This window comes from Pagrus major, chromosome 5, assembly GCF_040436345.1.
Source record: "Pagrus major chromosome 5, Pma_NU_1.0".
In the NCBI taxonomy this organism is placed as follows: Eukaryota; Metazoa; Chordata; class Actinopteri; order Spariformes; family Sparidae; genus Pagrus; species Pagrus major.
Window position 1 is genome coordinate 8,164,790 of NC_133219.1, and position 27,970 is coordinate 8,192,759.

A 27,970-nucleotide genomic window follows, 5' to 3' on the forward strand; every position below is an offset into this window, starting at 1 on the left:
TCTGCATATATTACACTTCTCTCCGGGTGTTTCTGCATTCTGTTTTATTTTTCTTGATGCGTTGCCAACATAATGGCTCATTTGGTCGAGGCATCATCATTCAATTTTTGTTTTGACAAGACAGACTTAATGTGGTCATTACTCTAATGGCTTTTATGAGAATGTCCTGATGTCCCTTTTCTTCTGTAGTTAACTTGAATAGGTGTGTGTTTCAGTCTACCTCTGCTGCACAGGACAGTGTCAAACATCAGCTTAGTATTGGAGCAGATGGTTCCTGTGCTGGACAATATGACCCCAGCTCCTCTGACACAGAACTGCTCCAACTGCAGTGAGGCTTTAGTCCCAGAGCTCAACGTGGTCAAGGCTGTGGTTCTGGGCCCGGTGCTTGGTGCCATCATTGCGTTTGGAATCGTAGGAAACATCCTGGTAATCCTCTCTGTAGTTTGTCATCGACACCTGCGGACAGTCACAAATTATTTGATAGTTAATCTGGCGGTGGCAGATTTACTGCTGAGCACCACTGTACTACCTTTCTCTGCCATTTTAGAGATCGTGGATCGTTGGATGTTTGGACGGGTCTTTTGCAATGTTTGGGCAGCTGTGGATGTGCTCTGCTGCACCGCCTCCATCATGAGCCTCTGTGTGATCTCTGTCGACCGCTACATTGGAGTCAGTTACCCTCTGCGTTACCCAACGATAATGACAAAACGCCGGGCGCTGCTGGCAGTGATGCTGCTGTGGGTGCTGTCTATCATCATATCCATTGGACCTCTGTTTGGCTGGAAAGAGCCGGCACCTGAGGACGAGTCCATCTGCAAGATCACAGAGGAGCCGGGCTACGCTATTTTCTCTGCTGTGGGCTCTTTCTACCTCCCCCTGGCCATCATACTGGCCATGTACTGCCGGGTCTATGTGGTGGCTCACAGGGAGAGCCAGGGCCGGAAGGAGGGCCACAAGACAGAGAAGTCAGACTCAGAGAAGGTTATACTCAGGATACACAGAGGAAACACAACGGTAGCAGAGGACGAGGCCCTTCGCTGCCGCACACATTTCGCCCTGCGACTGCTCAAGTTCTCACGTGAGAAGAAAGCCGCCAAGACTTTGGGCATTGTGGTTGGCTGCTTCATTTTGTGCTGGCTGCCGTTTTTCCTGGTGCTACCTATCGGTGAGTATAGTCATGTTCATCTTGTATGAGATTCTTCATTTTGTGAGCGAGATGATTTTGAAGACATCTGTCACATCTGTATGGGCAAAGCAACAATAAAGAGCAACAGAGATGACGTATTTTTGTAGAAGATAGCATCGTCTATGGGATTTTTCAATTGGATTTTTGATTATAGCGGAAAATAAGCTCAGTGGCAAACACAAGTTTATGATACTTACGCGTTTTGTTCATCAAGATAATCTTCACAAATAAACACAACTTACACGTGATTTTTGAAGTGTAAATGCAATTAATAGAAATAAAAAGTTAACATAAGGCTATAAACGAACTACAGCACAGTTGCGTAATTTCTTCGTCACCACTGCTAAGCTTCCTACTACACTACTATACAACTTCACTATAAATAGATCAATCTGTGAGTTGTAAAAGTCAGAATTGGGATAGTTTGCAGCTAAAGTCTGACTGTAGACCAGTGAGTAAATGAGTCTCCATGTTCAGCCTGATGACGTTTAGTCTCCCCAAAAACTTCTGTAGTCTCATTTAGACACTTGTTAGCAACCGCTGTTTATAAGACACGCTTTAGATTTAATGGTGGGATCTTTACTGATGTATTTTTTTGTGGTACATAAAAACTTGAAAATCTCTTTAGCTTGTGTCAACCACAGAACTTATTTCAGGCATCTAACCAAAACCTATTGATTCAAGACAAGGGAACCAGAAGAGCAAAATAGTAGCTTATTTCCAGGTTTCAGGACTCAGTGCTCAATGAAGGTGTGGTGGGAACCTGACACCTTGGGTCAGGGTTAGTGCAGAATTATGACAGTAGTCCACACACTTTTGGATTCATTTCACATGGACTATGTAGACTTTAATACAAACAGATCACTTTATCCTGTTACATAGGAAAAACAGACATTGACAGTGTCTCTTTATTTATATTTATTTTAGTTATTTTTAGTTATTTATTTATTTAAGTTGTAGTTGAAAAAAAGTAATAAATTGCAATTTTAATAGCATATGTTATTTTAAATAGCAAATATATTGTATCATATTATCATATCACACTTAAGTATCGCGATAATATCATAGGCATGTCGTTTGGCCTCTGTAGATTCCCACCTCGAGTTCAAACAGCAACAATAAAGCTCACAAATGAACACGTTATTTCTCGTCTGTTTAACCTTTACTAAAACAAACAATAAATATGACAAGTTGTGGCTCTATAGCGGCTATTTGTCGAACTATTTGTTGGCTGAGTGGCTACAACAAAAGGGAGACAGACCACGTTAAAAAGACTTTTTATCCAACCAAATTAAAATGTAAAATTAAATATTAACGAGATGTTGTGAGGAAATCAGTAAATCAACATTGCATGATGTGCATGAGTGAGGCGTGTGTGTGTGTGTGTGTGTGTGTGTGTGTGTGTGTGTGTGTGTGTGTGTGTGTGTGTGTGTGTGTGTGTGTGTGTGTGTGTGTGTGTGTGTGTGGAGGGGTGTTATAAGATGCAAACAAAACACAAAGATGTGACGTGTCCGTGGAGGCAAGCAGAGAGGAAATGAGCAACAGAGCCTTGTTTTATAACCATGGGGCACTAAGCCCAGGTGCCATCAGAAAACACTAATCAGGGAACCATCCCAACTACTAGTTACACACACGTACACACACACACACACACACACACTGCTGCCTGCAGTAAGGGTCAGCAGGGGTCAGCCCACATCCTTAAGTCCTAGAGCTTTAAAGGCATTGGCTGGCAGATTATTTACCTGTGGACTATTTCATGTCTGTATGCTCAGGTAAGATAACTGTCTCATGACTGTAGATTCACATTGAATGTAAATGGCAACCGAAAACCAATTCCAGTTAAGACACAGTTAAAAAAGATCATCATATGCTTCCAGGCTTATCCATAACTTACATCAATGCCGGCATGTTTTTTCTGAGAGTTGCACAAAGCAAAACAATGACTCATTCTTCTACACTGCTGGAAACTTGCAACAAGAAGGAGTCATGGCAGAGAGAGAGAAATGGTCCAAAGCATGGCTTCATTTCAAGTGAAAGGATGACACCATTGCTAATTGTATTATCTGTAAGATGATAATTTCAAGTAAGTGGAAAACATCAGCAACATGATGAAACATCTTCTTAAGCATCATGGTCTTAAATTCTAGTAATGACATGTACATATCTGACACTCTACACAGAAGTGCGACTGCTTCCCAACTTATAAACTACATGAAAATGAATGCTGAACATTATGTTCCCTTGTTTCATTGATTTTAGATGATGACCGTTGCAACAGTTTGCTCTCAGGGGACAGCCAGACAGAAACATTTTGATCAGGAATCCAAAAGGGAGTCAATAAAGAATCGGACCAATAAGCAGAATCAATAATAGTATTGGAATCAATAAAATCTTAACAATTCTCGTCTCTAATATTGAACGTAGGGTTATGAATAGTATTCTCATTTAAGTCAATTTAACAAAGAAAGGTTGCATATTTCCCAAAATGTCCCTTTTTCTTTAAAGACACACAAAACAGTTAATTAGCTGCCTTGTAACTTTTTTATCAATGAGATTTCAGGAATGTAAAACTGACTCATATTTTCAATCACCTACATTTACACATCTGAGTCAGACCGCTTGTAGAAAACCTATTTCACTTCTGCACTAATTCATTTTACAGATCCATTCATCGACTGCCAGGTTTTTAAGTGCTGCGGGCTTTAATAGTTTGATCATGTTAATTGAATTGCTCCTCCATGGTAGCACAATGAAGTTACTATCATTCAAGACGAGCCTCATGGCCTCTTGAGCAGCGTAGTAAAAGCTTTGACTCGGCCAGGTAGACGTTCTATAAATAGTCACTATAAATCTTTCAAATCTGTGACGGCCTCAGGCGCTCCCCTGTCTGTAAACAAAAGCACAGACTCTCAGACTGTTTTATCTCCAACACTCATCCTTCAATGAACTGTAAAGCCATTTCCCTCCTCTCCCTCGTGTCGGTGACTCACTTCATCACAAAGCTGGTTGGGGAGTGACGGATAAAGCCATTACGTCGGTGTCAGACTTTATGTTACGTTCCCCTCAAGAACACCCAGCTTCATGAAGACAAGCTTGAAGGGAAATCACACGGCTTGCCAGCCATGCATGCACTATATATGCCGGTGTCAATGTGGAGGGAATGTGAGGGGGAAATCTGAACCAAGTAGATATGAGATATGGCAAAGCCCACACAAATCCCTCAGGGTTTTTATTTATTCCATGCTCTCATGCTTGTAAATATAGCTGTTACCATTTGGCTGACTGGGAAATGAGTAAAAGCCTCAGCTCACCAACACTCCCATACTAATGCTGGCGTCTGGCTGCATACCGCTGCCACATGAGTCTGTGGACAATGATGGATTTATCAGGGAGTCACCAAGTAACGGTCTAGTTTTGACATGATAACTTGTGATTGTTAGATTTGGTTTACTGGTCTTCATATTATTTTGTTATCAAATTGTGGGAATTTGATCCTGTCAGAAATTTTGAAGAGATGAGTTCTTTCCGCTTTGTGGTTATTTGGGGATTGTTCTCCTCTCTTAATGAAATGTCAGAAGTCCTTCCAGGTAATGCAAAACAAGACAAAGTCAATTTAAAATCAAATATAAATATCAAATCCGTCCCTGGTTTGGATTGGGGACCTTTGTTTCATCCCTCTCAATCTCTTTTCAACTCATCTTCTGTTAATAATAATTTGAATAGATACGGCATAAAATGTAAAAATAAATAGATAAAGAGAAGCTTTATACCAGGCTGAAACACAGGGTTTCAGCACACTGATTACAACAGTAAAACAATGTGGCGTACTGAAACACCCTTTAGTACCCTTCTACATCACAACTGGTCAAATTAATATGCAATGTGAAAGGTGTCCCCTAATGAGGAACTAGTGTTCATTTTGTTGACAAAGCTATGACGAAATTTATTCAGCGACAACCTTTTTTTCCACGACTTAAAACGAGACGATGACAAGACGGCACCATTGTTATTAAACACTGTGACTCCATCAACATGCAATATTGTTTGCGAATGAAGACGAGACTGAATTGTGTTTTAAAAAATACAAAAGAAGGAGCTTTAGTATGAAACTAGCAAGCTTACTAGCTTAAAGCCATTTGTCTCACATCATAAACAACAGTACCTAACACCTGAGCAGTTAACTCAGTTCGCATGTATTTGGTGACATTAAATGCTGTGTTTATATGTCACTTACATTATGTCATTCCAAATGATTCAACCTGTGTTTTTTTTTTACCAGATAATGGTAAGATAATATATATATATATATATATATATATATATATATATATATATATATATATATATATATATATATATATATATATATATATATATATATATAAAACTAGACCAAAATAGGTCATAGTTTTCTTATACCAAGATCAGACTAAAAAGCCCAGACATTCAGTCGGCTAAAACTAACAAAGACATTTGACCAAGGTCTTTATGACGAAACAGGTGACAAAATTATCAATTTATACAACTCTGCAATCCCGCTCTTTAGCAACTATCAGATCATTGTTTTGGTTTTACAGGACACAACATTACAGTTTTGGTTCACTCTCACAAATCTCATAAACTTTGTTTTGAGCCGCAGTTGTCCTTAAATTTGGCACAAACATCCACTTGGACTGGATGAAGTTATGACATTTTATATCCAAAAGGTCAAAGGTCAACTTCACTGTGACATAATAATATTCTGTAAAAAATGTTCTAGCTAGTATTCAACACCATAGCTCAGGAACAGCCAGTTATGTTTACGATTAATCATTTAATTAATTTAAAAAATTGTGAAAAAATGCTCATCACAATTTAATTTTTAAAGATTCTTTTGTCAACCAACAGTCCAAAACTCAAAGACGCATAATTTGTTATCATAAATGACAAAGAGCAAGCAGATCCTTAAATATAAGAGGCTGGAACCATCAAATGTTTGACATTTCTGCCTGAAGAAACGATGAACAAAATAGTTAGCGATTGATTTTCTTTTTCGATTGACCAATAATTTACTAATCGTTGACTAAGCTTTATAAGGTAAAAAATGTGGTCCTTTGTGGTAAAACGTGGTATTTTCAGCTTTTTCTGCTGAAGTTTGCAAACTCAAAACATATTGTGTTTTAATCGAAGTTCACAACAGTTGGACTTTCACAGTTTTCCCATGACAACAGCTGGTGATGGTTCATTGATTTTGAACAACAAAACATTTATCAAACAGCTGCAATATCCCTTTTTCATTTAAAAACTAAATCTATCATGGGTACCGGCAATAAAAGAATCGCTCTTTCTGGCACAGCTGGGGATAAAATGTATGAGTTGCAGAACCAGGCGCGAAATTATTTGCTCTCAAACTCCCTCCACCTCTTCTTTCAATCCATCACCACATCATGATCTCATTTTTCAAATGCCCACGTTTAATCGCCTGCAACAGCTCGTCCAATAAAGCATTTCACAAGACAGCTTCTTCCCTTCTACCTCTGAAGACAGATAGCCACACAAGAAGACCACTATTTAATTATTTTAATGTTCCTCTGTCCCTGGAAATGTGAAGAGTCACCTACATTTACAGTGACAAAACAGGCCACAATACAATGTGCCTGTTAAGCCATTTCCTCTGCTTTCTCATTAAGGATCCAACTCACGTTCGCTCTCTGCTGCGACTGCTTCCTCTAATCAAAAGCAGCAGTATTAATAGTCTTTAACCTTAATGGCAAGTAGGGAGCATTTTTAGTGAGTGGGTAAAATGAATGTGGATGTAAATGAGTGCAATAATATTTCTTTCAGGAGTTGTAGATCCTGTGTTATTTTCATATAAACACAACCTTAATCCACTGGTTTTTCCTTCTCGCCCCACTAGCAGGTTGACATTTTCCGCCTTTAGTAAAATATCACCATGTGTGGATGGCTTGCCATAAAATTCAGTACAGTTATCTATGGTGCCCAGAGGATGATTCCCTCCTACCAGGCAGTCTGACTCACTGAATGTACTGTAGACTGTGGGTAAAGGCCAGCTATAGACCATATTCACGGCGGCCATTTTCTGTCATTTTATGTCTCACTGTGGGAATCTCAAATGCCGAGAACATTATGCTGTTGTGTTCAAGGTTAGACGTTGTGTAAGAGTAGGTATTCTGACAAACTGTTATCATTTCACCACTTCCTAGTTGATCAGCAACTGAAAAGTTGATGGATTGTGAAAATCTGGAGCGATAACCATAACTTTTTGCTAACCTTATGAATGTAAACAGACTAACAGTCGTTACCTTTTCTTATTGTGCCAATTTAGCCATTTTAATCCTAAGACTCGCCTCCCCAAGTCCAAAACAAGATCCCCCTGATACTATTGTAGGGGAACTGTTCCTTCTTCCTGGGCTATTTCTACTCCCCAAAAGATTGTGATTGGTTTAAGAAATACAAACAAGCACAGCACAGTTGAGATATGTCTGGCTAGGCAAGACTTCTGCTGGTACGATTGGCAGAAAAAAATCACGTTCCCCACAAGATGAATCTAAATGAGTTTAGTGATCCCTCAACTTTTCCTCTAGCAACACCATGGGATTGAACTTTGTGGTTTAAATTTAAATATTTCAACAATTATTGGATTGATTGCTATAAAAATTTTGCTACAGGTTAGATATTTGAGTGTGGATACCAAACACCTGCAAAACTAATGACCCATCCAGACACCTGTACTTGTTATCAAGCTAACAGGCTAAACTAAGGTGAACATGGAACATTTTACCTGCGTAAAGGGACTGTATACAGTTTTTGGAGAGGAAATTCAAACTTAGAATTGTAATATTTTCAATATTAATGAGGTAATAACACAAACTCAGAAATATTTATTTTTTCCATAACTGAATAAACAAGCTGTTGTCAGAGGAAAATAAGCTCCCAGAACTTTTTGAAACTTGAAAGGTGGCGGGGTCCGCCATATATAAACAAAGTAAAACAGTATGAATGTTCTCCTTTAAGGTCAGAATAGAAGAGAGTTTGTTTATTTAGTTTGTTTAAGCATAAAAAATCAGTTGTTGAAGATCGTTCTCTTCTGATAAAAATTTCGTCCCCAAAACTACATAGTGCACCGTTAACATCAGCATGTTAGCATTCTCATTGAGAGCATGTTAGCAAGCTAACATACCATATAGCTATAGTTGTAGTTATATCTACAGCCTCACAGAGCTGCTAACATGGCAGTAGGCAATTGTTTTCTGATAAAAGTTTCAGACAAGAAATCTGTTTGTTGTTCCTTCCGCTGTGGTGGTTAATCACACTTGTGTGTCTCATGTCCTTACAGGCTCCATTTTCCCCGCATACAGACCTTCAGACACCGTCTTCAAGATCACCTTCTGGCTCGGTTACTTTAACAGCTGCATCAACCCCATCATCTACCCGTGCTCCAACCAGGAGTTTAAAAAAGCTTTCCAGAGTTTACTTGGCATTCACTGTCTGAGAGTGAACCCTAGGCCTCACCATCACAATCTGAATGCAGTTCAGAATCAAACTCAGGGTCACAGCCAGCCCCTCAACCTGGGCCTGGACAGCAGGGAGGCTCCCTGTCGGCTCAGCCCTTCCTCCTCTATGGCCCTGTCCAGGACACCTTCCTCCAGGGACAGCAGGGAGTGGAGGGGGGTCTTTTCTGCCGGCTCCACAAGCGGATCTGGACCGTCCCAGGGCCGCAAAGCCAAAGTGGCTAAACTTTGCAGTAAAAGCTTCCACCGAACCTGCTGCTGCATCCTCAGCAGTGGGACTCCCCCGCAGGAGTCCAACTCCACTCAGCCCCCTCCTGTCGGAAACCTTCCCACCATTAAAATCCACCAACTGTCCCTGTCGGAAAAAGGAGAGCCTGTATAGCTACTGTAATCCTTCATCCATTAGTCATGACTCCCCTTTCAAGGTCACTGATGAGAATATATTTTCCTTTTAGCTGTTTACACCACTAAAGATGAGCTGTGTTGGAAAGATGGCTTCTTTGAAATTCAAAATGTCTCAGTTTTGATAGCATTCTGTGCTTTTTCTGGATTTAAGCTTGAAAGAACATCACAGCCATCATATTTAACCCTTTTAGGAAGATGGCTTTTTAGCTTTCTTAACACAAACTGCTGCAGTCCATCCAATGTTCATCAATTTTTGGAAGAAAAAAAAGATGCTGTAACACTCTCTGGAGGTGGACCAAAAAATAAATCCAAATGTTTACATATTTTATATCACAGAAAGGCAGTCAAATGTATAAATGTAAAAAGAAAATATTTATATATTGCATGATTTCAAAAATGCTGGTCAGTGGTGCTCCTGTTGTCCAAAGTTTGCCTAATGCTGTTCCTGCTGACAAATTGTTGCTTGTGTGCTGCTCTGTACACAGTAAAAACCAAGGGACCTTGTGTACTTCCAAGTCACATTACAATAAATTTGTATGACATATTGCTAACAAGGGATCCATGGGGACATTTCTGGACTCATTTTTTGGGTTGAGTCACTGAATATATCGCCTCTCAAAACTTCTACTTCATCTATCCGCATTCCCACAATTTCGTGTAGCTCCGAGCGCTGCCAGATGGATGTCTTAATATACTTGTGTGGAATTTTAACTGACCTTGTGGTTGCTGACCTCAATACTGACCGGCCCCCAAGCCTCTTAAAAAATCCAGCAGATTTAGAGATGTCATGTTAAGTCATACACAGTCTCAGACATTCTTCTCTCAGGCCGTACTCTTTGTTTCCCTCATTTTTAGATGCCATCCACACACAAAGCACACCGAGTTATATCTCTGCTTTTCCTAAGATCTTCTGCGTGGGTGGTGTGTACCAGTGAAAAGGTGAAAACTAAGCAAGTTTAGTGAGAGTTCAAGACTGCAAAGTGTCTCTGTGTTTACACAGAAGAATCAAAGGGCAAGAGGACAACCTCTGCCTACCATATTGATTTATTTTTCCCCTGGCTACTCCTGCTGTAGTACCAAGACGCTCTCCCTTTGTAACTGTGAGAGGGAGGAGATGCAGTCGGCATCGTTAAGTCAATCTGCCCCTCTGCGTGCTAAGTCTAGACGTAGTGGACTCGACAGCTTTCCCACAGGGGAGGGTACCCGGCACGCAGTGAGAGTGCTTGACTGTGTCCGCGTTGTCATTGACTAGCATTTCTGTGAACCTGTAAATCACACCATCTCTGAGCAGATGCCATTAGGAGAGCAGCCGCCAGCCGCAGCAATAAAGTACAGATGGTACAAATGACCTAATTCACCCCTCCCTGCTATTGTCTCTGTGTGGAGAGAGCAAAAAACCTCAGCCAACGAATACCTGTGTGCTACGCTTTATATTTATACTTTATATTATCTTCCAAATGCAGTTACTGTAATGAACACTGTAATTAGATCTGCTGCCTCGCAGTAGTCAGATATAGACTGGAACAGAACAAGAACAACCCCCACGTGTTTATTCAACAGTCCCTCCTTTATTCATGGTGAAGTTAACAATAGGTGTAGAATCTGTATTCCCTCTATTCTAATATTCTGATACATTACTGAGCCCGCAATCATTGATCTGAAAAGGGATAACTGCTTTTCTACACAAAAAACTGTCTTTTAAAGTCTTTTAATTACATTTCCATCCAATTTTACTGCATAATTTCAAAGTAAAGCGTCACATCTGATGCAAAGTTTGCTGATTAAACTGGCAACAGACTACTTTTTTGCTATAAAGGAGACATTATGCTCTTTTTCAGGTTCATAATTTTATTTTGGGTTGCTACTAGAATATGTTTACATGCTTTAGTGCCCAAAAAACACATCAATTTTCTCATACTATCTAGTGCTGCAGCTCTGTATTCCCCTTCTGTCTGAAATGCTCTCTTTTAGCTCACACACACCTGAACCAGCACTGCTCACCATGTAGCTTACAGTCAGCTTCACTTCTGCCATGAATAAAGGCATACATTTTGCGAATGTGTGACAAAGCAGAGGAATTAAAGGCGTCCCTTAATTCCTGACAAGGCGTTTCGAACACTTCAGGAGCAGTGTTTTCTGGGATAGAGACAAGTTGCCGTTGGTGCAGACTTTGGGCTTTTTAACCTCCAAGACAGGCACAAGAACCTGTGTAACACACTGAAGGAAAGTCAACAAAGTGAAAAAGCTTAATAAATTGTCATTCTGAAGTAAAAACTGATGCAGAGTGTAATGGCTATGAAAAATGACTTTATGCTATTCAGCCTGCCACAGGGCTTCGTTTTTTTTCCACAAAAACAAAGGACAAATTACGGCACAAAGGAAGCACATCTGCCATTGTGCAACCAAAACAAGAAGTGGCATTGTTTTCCCTGGTCACTATCCCCAGGTAACAGTGGAGTGACTGGAACAACTGTGGAAACTTTTCACTGTAAAACAAAAAGAACCCCGCTGAGGGAGGAGGAAAAGAAGGTGAAGAAGAGTGAGAGAAACCGAGGTAAAACAAGAGTGAACGGGTCATCCCCCCGCTGATATGTGTTTCCTCTTACCAGTGGGACTTGGGACACCAGTGTTGCCAGATGGGAAGTGTTAACCTATTATAACAGAGGCTTGAACTTGTCGTATTTTGGAGGAAATTATCATGTAAACCATGAGAACAAATAGTCATAAATGCATTCAAAACAACACAAATTGAATACATGCCTTAGCCAGAAAAATCAAGCTCCACCTCATCCTCCAAGTTGCTTTGGATGAGTGATTCATCATGGAACATGATTGGCTGAAAAGAGGTCACATGAGGCCTGAGATCCATATTTTACCATCGTGATCATGCCAGGAGGTAAATGTTAGGGTGTAGACTAAAACCAGCTACTAATGTAAGCATCAAAAAATTGTCAAATTATCATACATCATGGTATTTTGGAGTTGTTGACTATACATTGTACAGAGGGCAAATCTATCAGACACATACGATAGTTGTCTTTCTGGCAACGCTATTGAGACTCTGCCAATTCACAGCACTGAGATCAGGGTTTCTAGGTCAAATTGTGAATCTCGAGGTTGTTTTTTGCCTTGGACAGTAGCCAGGCTGTTAAGTGTAGCCATGTTGTTAATGTTGTGTTTGCGGCAGCGGCGCTAACAGGGAAGCTAGGAGAGAGTAGTTTGAAGAGTTGTCTGTTTATGTTTTAAATGAATGCAGATATATACATAAACCTGGTTTTATTTAATTATTACATAAAAAGTTAAGGGGAACTTCCACATAAACATGTGTTTTCAAGTGTTTATTAGTCAATTATATTCCTAAAAGTAATGCATTTCAAATGGCTTATCATATATCAGGAATCTACTTATTTAAATTATTCACATTGACTCAACATGATAGAAAAACTTGAAAACCTGAAGTCACTGTTTCAGGCAACCTTTTCATTTTGAGTGTAAATGAATGTTCACGGTGATATTGTGCTGATGAAAAGTCCTCTCTGAGGAGGCCTGTGGATTTATAACTGTGGTGTCTGTTCCAGTGGATTGAAAGCATAGCGAGAGCATCTGGTGAGTCATGTTTGCTCACTTTTCCCAGGAGGGCTTAGCTCTGCAAAGACTTTCTGATGCTTTTTGTGTTCTTTCCTTCCTAAGCCCTCATCAGTGGGTGAATATGTTGACATTATAGGATTCCCCTCTCTGGTTTAATCAGTGAGCTCATCGTGCTAAGTCCTAATTGGACGACTGTCAAACAGCCAGGGGTCTTCACTAATCACAGAACTGTTGCTGATGTGTGCATCCACTGTGACGTTGTCTTGCTCAGTTCATTTAGCTGGGAGCCTGGAGCATCCCTGTGGGTGAAGAGTTGAAGAAGCTGGAACAAAAAGAGCTGCAGGGAAGCTTCATGACACACTGCCTCCACCTAGTGTCCCACTGCCTCTCTGCAGTTACTACAACCACTGCTGGGATGTGGTGTGACTGAACAGTATAGTTGATTTACCAACCTGAAATACATTATTTTATTTGTCTAATAGTTTACATGCCTTTTTGGAAAGACATTTGTTTTTTTTGTCTGTAAATTCTTAAAAAAGCTGGAAAAGATTTCGTAATTTGGCACTATCTATTTTTCATTGTATTTCTGCTGGAGGATTCTAATTCCCACATCACACTTGTGTCTAACTTGGTCTCCAAACTGCTTGTGATGATTCAAAATCAACATGTCTTCAACTCAGATTTTCTGTGGGTGCAGGGACACTTTCCTCCTTCAAGAGATGAATGTGAAAACTGCCCTCTAGTGTCAAACTATAAAATAAATCATTCTGCACAGAGAGGGTCAAACATTCATCAAAAGGAACAAAAACACAAAAAGGAGAAGGGACCTTAAATCTTGTAGTATTGGATTGTTAATACTGGTACATTAGTGAGTCATTCATTGTGGTGGAGTTCATAATTAGGATTTAATCATTGACAGCAGGTTAGCTGAACCAGTAAAATGACAAATTTGTCCAGTATTGTCATTAAGAGTTTGACACATCTTTTATGGAAATCCTCTGAAAGTAACTGTAACTGTGGACTCATTATTTGAATCCAAACTATGATCTTTTCCTCAACCTAACCAGGTCGTTTTGCTGCCTAAACCTAATCAAGCTGCAACTGCAAACTGAAAATAATCTTTTAAATGTGTGAATACAATACATTCACAAAGTCTAAAACTAAAACTAATTTTTAAAAGTGAAAAGCCAAAAACTCTGCCTACACACAGGACACAACCTCCCATCGCCCACATGGACGCAAGATCCGTTTAACCAACACAACTTGCTATGAAAATGGTCTTTGTCCATATTTATACCATATCACCTGTCTTAAAGGCATTCAGGCAGAAAACTTCTCATAAAAGTACCCAAACAGTCAAACAACGCCAACAATCACATTCCATAGATGTGAGGCCAAATACACAAAGTGTTGAAAATTGGCTATAGATAGCATGCACTGCTGGTGCCATGTCATGGCGCCCATCCAGAATGAAATACCAAGTTTCTAGTGATTTTAGCTTAGTTTTACGCCAAGATTTTTTTATTTTTACTTTAAATGTATATTGGTTCCAGATATCGGTTATCAGCCTCCTTGATTACCAACAATTGGTATTGGCCCTGAAAATACAATATCGGTCCTTAATCAAAGTCGATACAGCAGAAGCAGATATCAGCTTTTTTTATTCCATGCATTATAATTTAGCAACTTTAAATTTCAAATGGTTACCTTATTCATGTTTAGAATAAAGACTCAGAACAATAAGTTTCATTTTTATTATTTTAATCCACTTAAGTCAACACAGATAGGGTCAAATGCTGACAGGACTGATGATTTCCCCCCCAAAAACCCTTGTATATCCTACAAAACATACATGACCGAGAGAGTATCACACTTGCTGGGAGAGGGGCAACAACAGTGCTCAACATCACAACTCAATAACCAAGAAACTTCCCTTCAAGAATGTAAATCACTTCACATTATAGCTTGGCATACAAAACCTACACTTGACAAGGCAATGAGGAAGAAGTAATCCAGTGTTTTACAGTTTGGCCATACAGTGCCGCGAAATTGACAACCCAGTGTGGTTCGGTGAATACAGTTAACTACCTCGAGTGAATCTGGTGTCGACAATGTTGGGCAGGTAGAGGGGGGTAAGAGAAGATAAAACTGGATATCTGGTAATTCATTCACAACACTAACACCGAGAACAGTGGACACATCATCAGCACGCTGTGGGGGGATTTCATGTACATACTGAAGCATTTTTCATCAGGTCTCAAAGATCGATCACAGTTCCACTTCTTTAAAGAGCCTTCATAGATACAGTGTGCTATCAATATCTTACAGAACAGGCAGGCAAATAGTTCAGTTCAACAAATATATCCTAAAACATACAGACATTTCCAATACGAGTAAAAAGTTGCAAGCTCACATACATTTTTACCATTTGGATTGTTACAGGTGCAAAACAAATTTTAAACAGGGTAAATGGTGACTCTACTGGCTGCTGCATGGAGGTGGACATCATCTGCTCATACACAGCATAGATCATATAGCACCAGGTGCAGAGAGGTTGTCAGCAAGTCCCCCGTCTAACTTCTGGATCCTGAACGTTAGCACAGCTTGTTGCCCTGACAACCTCTTAAACATGAGGGAAAAAAGAAATCATGACATGGAGGACGAAATGTAATGCGCCGGCTGATTCTCCGCCCTACAATCAGGGCGAAGTTGGATGAGTGGTTTAACCCTAAAATACCCTTTCTTTTCCTTTCAGTGCAGACAGCTTTCCAACGTGATAAAAACACAAAACATCAACTTTTTTTTTTAAAAAAGTGCAACTATAACACAAAAGGAAGACCAAGGTGAATTGTTCAGCTGCACACACTACCGACACAAAAATCAAATACTGCAAACGTCAGATAAAAAGAGTCAAAGTTGTGAGGTGCAGAAACCGTCGTCTACATTTTTTGTTGCAGCAGTGTAACAGCATTTCTGTACTTAAACAGCAATCTAACAGTGTAACAGTGTGGACAATGGAGGCTTTACTTTCAACTGAAGGTAGCTCTGTAACACGACCACCAGCACATTCTAACTTGTATGTGGGAAATGAACAGCGCGTGAAGAAAAACTGTAAACACCTCAAGTTTCTAAAATGCCCGCTCACGAAAACTTCTTGGGACAAGTTTTCTGTCATCTTTCTGAGCCAAGAAAGAGGGCAACTTAACAGCTCAAACAGCAAAAAATATACAAAAAATGTAAACAAATTTCATCAATAATCAAACTGGGGTTAAAAACAGCAAAAAAAGGCTGCTTCAAATTCACTTGATCCTTCCTTTACAATGGAATATGGCAGGAAAGATGCATGAAGTGACATAATGGTAGTGTGAATAAGAATGGATGGAGTGCTTCTGGGTGGGATGCAGGGGGAGTCAGAGGTGACCAGATGTGATGTGACAGCAGTAAGAGTGGCCTCTGGTCCCGCGTTGGCCTGCATCCCCGGCTCGGTTGAGAAAAGAGCTTAGCCGAGGCTGGTGATGTTGGCTTTCCCACCGGGGGGAGCCACGATGCGTTGAGTGGTACGGCGAGGAATGTTGTCATCAACTTGGGCACCTAAAAATGAATGTACAACACAATTTAACATTAAGGTACTATGCGTTTCTTTCAGAAAAATGTTAAGTTAACTGAAGTCAGCATTCTGTTGCTTGCGCTCGCACACTAGAGCATCAGCCAAAACAGTTAAATGAACATTACTATCTAATATTCCTATATTTTATTTTGACAGTTGGCTCCATTACACTAAATAACTTGCCGTTTGCAAATGACTTTATCAGCTAACACTACAAAGCAATGCTAGATCCAGTCTGGGGAGCTACGTTGCAGCTAGCTGGCTAGCCTTTGCTTAATTTAATATTAGCTAGTCGGTCGCCCCTACCTTGCATCGCTGTTGGCTAGAAGAAAGCAATAGTTAGTTATATACATTTGTTTTTACCTTCACATCATTGATTGTTGGCTAACATCAACACTGTTTCTAATAATACATTTCCCCATTTTGTGTCTCCTCCTCTCTGTTCCTGAAATACTCCCTGAGGAGCACTTTTCCTTTGTATTTATAAGTTCTGTTGGTTATTTCAGGTGATCAAATGCACGATCAAACTTTCTGACCTTCACCGTTCCTGTAGCGTCTCAACATTTGACCTTGATACTATTTGTCACATTATGCCACATTGTGAACTGAATTAGAAAGAAAACATATAAGCTGTCATGAACACTGGTGATGATGCAACGATGCCACACATCATCTTTAATTGAGGCTGCTTTAAAATACAGCTCTGATGTCTCATTTTGTTAATATTCTGCTGCCTCGACTCAGCTATCCTCATGTCTCCCTGGGAGGGAGAGAAAGCGAGGAAAGGAGTAATGGATAAACAAACTCAGAATGTTTGTTGACTTAGCGTTGACTTGACTCAATTACTAAACTAATATTAGTCCGTGTTGCACACTATTGGCGCTGTAGGGGAGTGGAGGAGAGGCAAGGCACTTGGGAATGCGCATAAATGTCACATTTGTCGGATTTTCCCAGAAAAAGTGTCCTGAGACCTTAACATAGAAATCAGTCGACCAGCTGTCAAGGCCAACTGAGAAGGTCAGGGAAGGTCTCATTTTTTAGTCTATGTTAAAATCCATTCACACAGATTCATTTTGTCAATTGCTTCACATTCTTACATACTGCACTCTGCACTCACCAGACAGACTGAAGCCGGACTGGTGAAGGTTGCGCACTGGCTGGTGAGTAAGCTGCTGCTGTTGCTGCTGCTGCTGCTGCTGCTTAGCAGGGGAAGTCTTCACCGAGGAGACTGTGGACATCACCTTGGGAGTCACAGTCACCTCACAAACGGGCCCATCATACAGGCCCCTGGGGACTCCTCGCAGCTCCGTGAGCTAAATGTACAAGAACAGTTCATTAGACCATCTCCTGCTACTCTTTATTGTAAGAATTTTCTCTGAAGTGTGACTACCTGTGTTTGAACTCACCCTGCTGCGAGCCTTTATCCTCTTGTAGACATGGTCGGAGAAAGGTTTACGGCTGATGTAGCGCCCACAACCCTCTGTGGCGTGGAGGCTGCCCTCCTCCAACACGATCTTGCCCTGGCTGATCACCACCACAGGACCTCCACGCACTTCTGTGCCCTCAAATATGTTATACTCCACAGCCTGGGAGAAGACAATAATTGATCAGGAAACATCAAAAAGACTGCTCAGGGTCGAAGGAGTGCAAGGTCTGCCCATTACAGAATTAGCTTAAATGCTGCTGTTTTATACCACAAGACTTTTTACTGACAGGTGCATACTGATTTTCACTTGGATTTCTTGTAATAGTACAATTGAAAGTTGTGTGGAAAAGAACTGAGACAGGCAAAGTAATAATCTGACCAGGTTGTGGCTCTTGGCTGAGATGATCTTAGTCATGTCTGGGTCCCACAACACGAGGTCGGCATCAGAGCCCACAGCGATGCGGCCCTTGCGAGGAAACAGGTTGAAGATCTTGGCTGCGTTTGTGCTAGTCACTGCCACAAACTGGTTCTCATCCATCTTGCCAGTCACCTTTTGGGACAGGATGACAAATCGCATACTATCATCTAATGATGGACAAAGGTTTACGGGGTCATTTGCTTCATGAGAGGAATTTTTGGAATGTGTAAAAAATGAGTCGTCTCAAGCTCACCACACATTTGTCCCAGATTAGAGACATCCTCTCCTCAGTGCCGTTGGTGCCCTCTGGCATGAGGGTGAAGTCATCTTTGCCTATAGCACGTTGAGAAGTCTGGAAGGTGCAGTGAGCACTACCAGTCACCTGCAAGTCCCCACTGGATAAAAAAGAAAGCAAGAAAACTGAGGTTATGCTTCAAATGTGCAATAAGAAGACAATTATTAGTGTGTGATCACAAAAAAGAGGTATAGCTGAGTAACTCATTAACATATGCTAAGTTGTGTTCCAGCTACTTTTGCATCCTGGCACAAAGAACCTACCATGACAACAGAGAGCTGAGGTAGTCGGGGGTGGTGGGATCAGGACTGAGCGGAGGAGAAGTGACATAGGCTGCAGCTTTGGCCCAGTTCTTGCTCCAGTAATGGGTGCCGTCTGTGCCCAAGCTGGCAGATATGGGCTCTCCGTAAACCACAGCACCTACAGGATTAGACAGGAGGATGTCAGGACAAAGAAGTGCAAGCAAGAAAAGACGTAGGTGAAGATGTAGAATAGCCTGCTAACCAAAAGTATCACAACCGTTTATCTGATGTGGTTGGGTTTGATTTGATGACTGACAGACAAGCATCATTTTTCGCACACTTGGCTGTGTTGTCTGGCTGGGTTTGACCTAGCGCGGCAGGGATTTGCACTCCCATTACAACAGGGCTATCTGCTTGGAAGTGTGTCTTTAACTAAGTTGTTAACTTGTCTGGAGTAGTGGTCAAAGAAACAGCTGTTAATACTTCTCCTCTATGCAGTATTATCAAAGAATAGCTGCTTCGGTAATAAGCAAATTTAATTTCCTATAAACTCTTCACAATAAAAGCCCCCTTTTATAACAAATCTTTTATTATGAAGCTGCCCCTCAAAAGTCCTGAGAGCTGAGCACCCCAATACTTTTAAAAGCCTCTTTCTATTCTCCTGCCCAAACATGAGTAGTGCAATCGCAACAGATGCTTGTTTAAGGGGGAGACGAGGATTAGTCATCATTTGGCGTTGATCACAAGATGTCACTGCAGCCCGCTTGGGCTCAACTCAGCACATTTAAACTGGTAATGGTAGGCAAATCAATGCAGCAGGGTTTGACTTGCAAGTAGAAAAGCCCCATAAGACTAGTGATTTCATTGGAATAAATTTGCAAAATGAAAAAGTTAAATATTTGTCTTCATACCCCTTTTCCTGGCGAGGGCAATGACATCAGCAGCACTCTTGCTCATCACCTTGGTGATGTAGAGGGGACAGTTGGTCTGATTGGCAATGGTGACGGAGCGATTAACTGCCTCGGCCTCCACCTGCAGACACACAAAGTCAGATTCTTCAGCAGCCTGGTTTCCATACTGGTTTTCTCTTTAAAGTGCTTTTAACTACTGTTAGTGAGGAACCAGTCCGCAGTGTTTCCGCCAGGATTTTTTTAAAGAGTGGCGGCGAGGGTGTACCGGATCGTCGACTAGTCGCTGATGACATCATTCATATTTTTCCCATCATAACTAAAATCCCAGGAGGAGGGAAATGCTCTGCAACAATCTGTTTCACTGACTGACAGCTCATGCACAGAAATGAGTCCACAGTACAGCAGCTTTATAAACAACAAGCTGTAAATCAGTTTGTTTTTTTGTAACATATAGCCTACAGGTGCAAAAGAAAATACTGTAGCTACTGTTCATTAAACAATTAGGGAGGAAAACGACACACAGGCCTCGTCACCATCACAGTCCTGCTCAGTCACAGTTTCACTCACAGTTTTAGTTTTTCCTGGTTGGTTGCTGCTGTTGTTGTTGTGCGCGACGTAAAGCTGTCGATATGAGCGGAGTTTTTTTTTTGTTTTTTTTAATTGCCGGCAGCCCGGACACACTGCCCGCGGAAGCGGCAGTTTCTCCTGCTCTCTCTCTCCGCGCCGGTCAAACATCAACCCGTCTGTATCTGCTCGGTTTTCCAAACACAGGTCTGTCTCTAGCGCTGTATGTAGCCTATGGATGTGTCTTGTGTGCAGACGCAACTGACAAATACTTATAGACGGACAAGCAAACTTAATCATCATTTATTTTATTTTGAAAATTGACCGGATTCTCTCGCCTTTTCTGTGCCCGACTTCCTGTCTGGTACGCGCTCGTTCTATCCAGCTTGACTGCGCTCGTATTTTTTTCATTCAGCGCACTCAGCTGTTGTTTCAAGCCGCTACTCTTGTAGCCTACTGTTACATGATCAGCGACTAGTCGACGTCAAGCTCAAAACGTCATTGTGGAGCAGGGGACTAGTCTGTGCAACCTCTAGTGGAAAACCTGCTTTACATTGTTTTAACATTAAAAAAAAAAAAAAAAAATCATCATTCTGAAGGTGTGGCGGCTTTTATTTTGCCGTGGCGGTGCGCCACGATCAATTACATGTAGCGGAAACCCTGAGTCCTACATCTTACCTCCTCTGGGCGGCTGAGCACATGACCTTCAGGGCCAGTGATTCCCAGCTGGAGAATACGTCTCTGCTCCTAAAACATTCACACAAGAACATCATGATGTAAAATGGCATTTAATGCTTACAGCTGAGACTTGAACATACTCGTTAGTGGTTCTGTTACCTCTGCAATGATGTCTCCATTCTCAGCATGCACCTGAGCAATGGCTCCGAGGTCCCTGATGACACTGAACACCTCATAGATCTAAAAGAAAATGACAAACACGCACCAGCTCGTAAGGAAGTCCTCTACGCCAATGACATCTAACAGATTTAAAAACATATGCTTTGACAGACAGCTCAGTGGAGCGTGCAGAGCCGCAGAGCATACCTGAGAGTCAGAAAGTTGGAAAACATCCTTATAAGCCAAATAGACCAGGAAAGAGTTGACACCTGAAGATAGAAAACTTATGAGAGAAAACAGCCAAAGGTGGAATAAAGAGAGCAAAAGAGGGAAAACCCAGAGCAAAGGAGAAGAGTAAAATCAAAAGGATAAAGATTGCAAAGCGGAAACATTAAGTTATTGTTGGTCAGTAATCAGTGGTTAACTTTTCCCCCCTTGCAATGTCAGAAACACTTCATATGGAGACATAATGGTCAGGACACACCTTTCTGTCCCAGTATAAGTGGCAGTAAGCCAGTGATTTTTAACCTCCTTGTGTGTTTACACCAAATGTGAATAGGTTGACAGCGTACCATGATCCTTCACGAGTGTCTCCATCTCTTCCTGAGTGCCTTTGTTCCAATCGGTGATGTCCACATGCAGAGAATAATCACAGCAGGACTTGCTATCAGCCCACTCCCTCCACTGTTTGAAAGCTGCAACCAAACTGACGCCAGGCTCTGGCACCACGTGGTCAACTAGGAACACAAACAAAACAGGTTGGATTTCATGTGCACAAGCAAACTGCATGATTAAATCATACGCGTGACAGCATGCACATCTGCAGTGTTATGATCCCTACAACAGATTACTGTGCTTTTAAACTGGATGAAAACTCATTTGAAAAACTGTCTGATGTAACGCGTACTGATCATAGTCGTCCCCCCAGCCAGCGACGCCTTGGTGCCCTGGTAGAAGTCATCTGCTGCCACCATGCCTCGGTCGGGCATCTGGAATCGGGTATGCACATCAATACCCCCGGGCATCACCATTCTCCCATGAGCCTCTATGATCTTCACTCCCCCTGGAACAATAAGGTTGTCTCCTATTTGCCTGAAGGACACACAGAAATACAAAAATGATTATAGAAAACCGAAAAATAAATATATAAAAAAATAAAATAAATAAATATATATAATATAAATAAATATAGAAAAAAAATAAACTGAGACATTTCATATTCAAAAGGATCAAGGTAAAGGTGTGTCTTCTTGTAGATATAAGGAAATATGTAACCCCTTTAGGAGTTAGGAGACAGTTTATGCGGCAACAAATATGCAAAGAAAGTAGTTACTTACTTAATGACTCCATCCTCCATGTAGATATCAGCCAAGAACGACTGATCATCGTTCACTATCTTTGCTCCTTTGATGAGGAGACGGTCACTCTGAAAATAGGGAGACAGCATTTCACCATTAGCCATAATCTACAAGAAATTTGAGCCACCTGCTGAGCGGAGTAAAAGAGAAAGAAATCATCTCTATTAATGCCTTGTAGCTTATAGTCGATGACATAATTTAACAGTAAAGAGACAAATTACTTTTTCAATTAGAAAAGAACCTTAGGACAAGTTTAGTCACTCATTTTAGCTCAATTCATTTGCTCAGAGAAAAGACAGGATGAAAGGTTACTCCATCACTCATACAATCGGATGAATCCATACCAACTTTCATCCTGTGGAAACAATCATTTGAATTATGCCACAAGATGTATTGACACATAGGGAGCCAGTCTTGATCGAAACTGTCAAGTAAGAGCACAAACTCTCAACCTGTACGAGATGAAAGGAGAGCGCACTAGGCTGGCCTATTTCTCCTACGGACTTCCCGGGTCTCTGTGGACATTAAGGAGAGCTAATAAGGACAAAAGTGGTTTACTGTCTCAAAACCTCACAGCGGGAAACACTCAGTTTCTACTGTGCAGAGTAGGTGGGCCATGACAGCAGGAATGCATCAAGTATACAAGTCATGGCTGTATTGGCATGATCTCCCAGCCCATTACTCTCCTATAAGTGGGTCATATAACCTATGTACACTCTCTCTGTGCATGAGTGGCCAGTGATGAGTGCACCGAAATTGTGAAATACCTCAGCTCAAAAGTGCTTTCACTGTGCATAGCTGCTGTAGTCCTTTACTCCCTTAATGAATGTATCAGAATGTATATATTAGAGCCTGACCGATATACAGTTTTTGAGGCCAATGCCGATACCTATAATAGTGAGTAAGAATACACACATTTTTTGCAATGATCTCTCAAATGTGGTTGTCATACACTTGCGACAAAAATATGTAATGGAGGCACTTTTCACTTCACTTGAAAGTTAATAATCATAAATCACCGCAAGCATTGTTTTCTGCCCTTTAAAACCAACACGTTTTAATAGTGGCCAATATTGACAACATATACAGCAGTACCGATATATCTGTGATAAGCCAATATCTGCTGATAATATCGGCCATCCGTTATATACAGTATAGTATATATATCATTTATACTGTATAATGGCTGGAAAAAAGCCACACCTGTCCACACTCAAAACAATTCAACAGCTCCCCCAACTGCAGCTTCAAAAAAATCATATTGTGATTACGATTTGATTCATGAATACGGGGAATGCATTACATTACAATTTTTATCTTCACTGAAAAAACTATTAAATGTGGGGTTTGTTCATCTGGAGAACAAGATTTTTTTTGCATAGGGCATCTCTGCAGCACAACAGTACTCCATTGTAATGTTGTTTTGTCAACCATTTTACCTTTATCAAAAAATGCAGCTTCTGTGATTTGGATATTGCAATTTTGATAATATTTTTGATTAATTGTTGAGTGCATTTTACAGCTGTGGTGGATCGTTTGGCCAATATTATCAGCCAATATCAGCCTATTGCAGAGATATTGGTATTATATATAGGTCATATATGTTGTCCGATATGCACTGATAGTATTTTTTATTTCTTTTTGAGATAACATTGCAGAAAAACATGCTTGGGGTACTTTTTAATTATTCAACAATTATTAAATTCCCAATGAAGTTTAGTATTTCAGTGCACTGCTGTCATTTTTGACAATAAAGTTCATTGTACTGCAAAATATCCTCATTACATATCTTTGTCAGAAGTGTAACCACATTCAAGGGGTCATTGCAAAAAAGTATAAAGAGTATATTGGCTGGTATATCGATATCAGAATCAGTCCCCAAAATCAAGTATCAATCAGGCTCTAATATAAATTTCATTGTCTTTGGTTATGTCACATGGCCCAGCCAAAAGTTAACAGGCAAGCAGATAATAAATACAAGACTATGCTAAGAATAATGAGTAATAGAATATTTAGGTTCTCCGGCATTATCATCATTATTGCATCAATGTAACTGCGACTACACTGCAGTGATTATTCTCATTTTTCATCCTTTTTTTTATGGTCAATGATGTCTCTGATCTTTTAGTTCACATTTTACGAACAGTGGTGTAAAATCAGCTCATTGTGAATTAACCTATTCTAAACCACAAAAACAAAATCTCATAGCTGATACTTTGTGAACAAACAAAGCTGTACACGGGACAGCTCTGTCAATCATCAATAATAGAATACAAGGCAACGCTGTAGAATAAGACTGGCAAAGAAAAAGACCCACAAAGGTTCTTTTATTCCAAATGCAATTATTGTCCTCGACAAACTACTGTAAATATACTGTACACAGAGGGTAGAGCTGTACACCATGGGCATAAATGCCTTGACTGTTGTAGAACTGAAAGATCTTTGTTCAGTTTTTTTGATGTTTTTTTATCTTGTGAACATGATTTCGCAAGAAACTCACGTTTTTACTGAATTACTGAGGAAAAGGTTTGGTTGGACAAAAGAAACATTTTGAAGACCTCACTTTGGGTTCTGGGAAATTTGCGATGATCATCGTTTTTTTAGTTTTTTGTAGGAATGCACATTATAGATATTGATTACTGGTAATTACCTGCAGATAACTGATCATTTCACATAATTGTATTTTGTATTTTATGCCACCTGAAAGGCTACAGGCTGGACTTTGATAATTATCGCTAAATATGATACGTGATTTACGTGATTTTCCTTTACCCTGCTGAAAGAGCAAGAAAGCTGCAGGGGGAACGAGGGAGAGAAAGTGAAAAAGAGAGTGCACAGGAAACAACTGCCCCTCAACTGTTGTGTGTATTCTATTCATGTCATATTCTACACATACAGACATTAAAACAGTAGTGACATGCTAGTGTGATGTCCATATGACTGTCTACAGGAAGAGTTTTGCTGAGAACAGCAAGGGTGTTGCGGTAGAAATAGGCGAGATTTCAAATCTTTAGATCAGGCGACGCAGCAGCCACACTTGACACGCACGTGAGAAGCACGTCTGATGCATCCAGAGTGAACGGTCTAACCTGTTAACATGGATGCAGAAATGAAAAGTGATAGGTAACGCCACGCAGCAGCGCTGCACACGCATCCAGTGTGTCCAGCCTGTAAGATGCACGAATGAGAAATGATGGCTGATTTAATATTTCATTGCTGGCCTGATATTTCTATTTATCAACTAGAATTTCACTGATACCGATAAATAGCTAACAATATACATTTACTGGTATCGGGCCAATAATTTGTCTAATCAACTACATGATTAACTGATTAATCTTAAAAATAAATGGCAGATTAATCAATAATGACATAAACATTTCTTGCAGCCCTGTGTTTCTGTTAAGCTTGGGCAATATCCAAAATTTTATTTCACGATATTGTCCTGTTCAAATATCGCAATGGACAATATAATCGTCACTCGTTCTCTCAACGACTCCACCTGAGCGGTGGAACTCTGAGGTGGAATGTAAATCAGTGGTATTGCCCTGTTAAATGAATAACTGCTTATGGCAAAGAGGACACACAGCCTCATTCAAATCCCTTGGCTCACCATTTTCTCCCGTTTTGAATCTACAATATTGCCAAATTGGCGAGCTGGAGTTCTCTGTATGTTAAAGCGCTGTGTGCATGCCACTTCATCAGGCCAGTTAAACCTGGAACAACCTCCCAAATACCGTCATACCTCCACAACCATGACAGCTCCACCTGCATTTTCTTTTCAAAATAAAAGCCTGAAGATGCCGTAACAGCTGTTCAATACGCGATATTGTGAAAAATATCGATGGCAAATACAGCAATATTCAATAATATCTAATTGTGGCCCAAGCCTAGTTTCTGTCATTCAGCTAATGGACAAATTGATTGTGTCTACATGTGATGGTACTAGATGTGACTGGAGAAATTAATACAATGAGGAAGGACCGCCCTGCCTATCTTCACGTCACTGTGAGGCTGTTACTACAACCTTCATAGCGTTGCTATCAGTCCTGCTCTGGAGACAATGTGATTTTCACAAATTCAGTTAGTGTTGCTCAGAGAAAAAGCCTGATCTTGATGTGTAGAGTGGCACTATCTGCTTCACTCCAAACTATCAAGTGCTGTCTGTGTTTCTAAGGGCCTGGGGGCATGATGCATGTGAGTCTAGGATGTATTTTTATAACCCTGTCTCGACCTGTGAGGGAATCCTGACAACTACCTCGATGACTGTACAAAACAGAGCCTGACCTAAGTCAAGACATTTTACAAGGCAGTATAAAATGATCAAACTCAAAGCAGTTGCTGCCTATAAGCTGCAGCACTCTGGCTTTAGCAGCTGCATGATGAGAGCTTAGAGAAAAAGGTTTGGATGGGTGCTAGCCAATGACCTACTTTTCAATAGAGGTTTTGCTTCTTTTTACTATCACGACATCCCTACTGTACGCCCTTAACACTGTGCTCTCTTCTTGAGAAGCTGCAGCATAAAACAAAGCAGACATATCATTAAATCCAAATTTCCAACAATAGATCACAAAATCATCGTTAAATATCAAGCTTGTCCTACAGTAACTGCAGCATTTGAGGATTCAGCAAAATGCTATTTTTCCCAAACGATTTAAAAAAGGATAAAGACCACTGAAAAGGTAAGATGATGTAAGAGGATAGAGGATGAAAGATGAGATGATGACAGTGAAGGAACCTGTGCCTAAACCTGTTAACTACACCCTGCATGCTGAGGATGCTGCCAGGGAGAGCTACAGCTACTAATGACAGCTAAAAGAGCAAAGAGCTGCTTCAACCAAGCCCTGAATATTCATTATATAGAAAAATACTACAAATGAGGACATGTTAAAGAGCTTTCTGCAATCCCACTGGCTGCTTGTCATTATTCATCCCAGGCTGTCAGTGTGTGCAGCTGAAGCAGGGCTGCTGCCAGTGACAGCGTCAATGTAAATGAATGGAAACGACAGCTAAGCGTTGGCTAGCTTTTGGTCTAATCCTGAGGCTCACCGCACGTTAAAAAAAAAAAAAACACCACCACTGAAGGATATTATAATTTTCAATGAATAAAAGCAATACTCACTGTAATTCGTGGAATGTTCTTCTTTCCTTGGTAACCCGACATTTTGAAGATGCCTCACACACAGCTGTCCCCTGGCTATAGGCTAACGCTAGCTAGCTAGACTGGAAAACCTCAGCTGCCAATGAAAGGATGAATGGATGCTCAGCTTGTTAACCAGTCGACGCCCTGGGCTGTCCGTACCTGTCTGACAATTTCTGACGATAAAGCGTGAAGTCTGCACACTGTAGCCTGACAAATAATTAGAAATGAGTGGTTATAGCTTTGCCGAACAGTCCTATCCTCGGATTTACTGCTGGAGCAGGTCTCTGAAGACCAGACAGGCACCACGAAGAGAAGGGCCACAAAGAGGTACCGCGCATGCGCACTGCCCCGCCCTGCTCAGCTCCAGCTCCAGCTCCATGTTTCTTTGATGTGTTTTCATCAGTCAGTCAGGGGAAACAGGTTGAGCATCATCTGGGTTACTGGCTGTCAGAATAGTATGGGCGAGAGACCTCAAC

The 27,970-nt window shown here is 40.8% G+C and overlaps 2 protein-coding genes across 2 annotated transcripts; one reads left to right on the forward strand and one right to left on the reverse strand.

Moving 5' to 3' along the window:
- The first annotated feature begins 264 nt into the window (after positions 1–264).
- Positions 265–9,082, forward strand: adra1aa (adrenoceptor alpha 1Aa). Its single transcript, XM_073466945.1, has 2 exons — positions 265–1,165; positions 8,526–9,082. Exons 1-2 carry the CDS (start codon positions 268–270, stop codon positions 9,080–9,082), a joined length of 1,455 nt encoding a protein of 484 aa, XP_073323046.1. The 5' UTR covers positions 265–267.
- Positions 9,083–14,491: 5,409 nt separating this feature from the next.
- Positions 14,492–27,757, reverse strand: dpysl2a (dihydropyrimidinase like 2a). The gene is made up of 14 exons (XM_073465349.1): positions 27,474–27,757; positions 22,331–22,419; positions 21,901–22,085; positions 21,566–21,730; positions 21,201–21,262; positions 20,994–21,074; positions 20,835–20,903; positions 19,593–19,713; positions 18,703–18,859; positions 18,398–18,539; positions 18,106–18,276; positions 17,707–17,886; positions 17,418–17,613; positions 14,492–16,284 (listed from the first exon to the last, which is right to left on the reverse strand). Exons 1-14 carry the CDS (start codon positions 27,513–27,515, stop codon positions 16,193–16,195), a joined length of 1,752 nt encoding a protein of 583 aa, XP_073321450.1. The 5' UTR covers positions 27,516–27,757; the 3' UTR covers positions 14,492–16,192.
- Between the last annotated feature and the right edge of the window lie 213 nt (positions 27,758–27,970).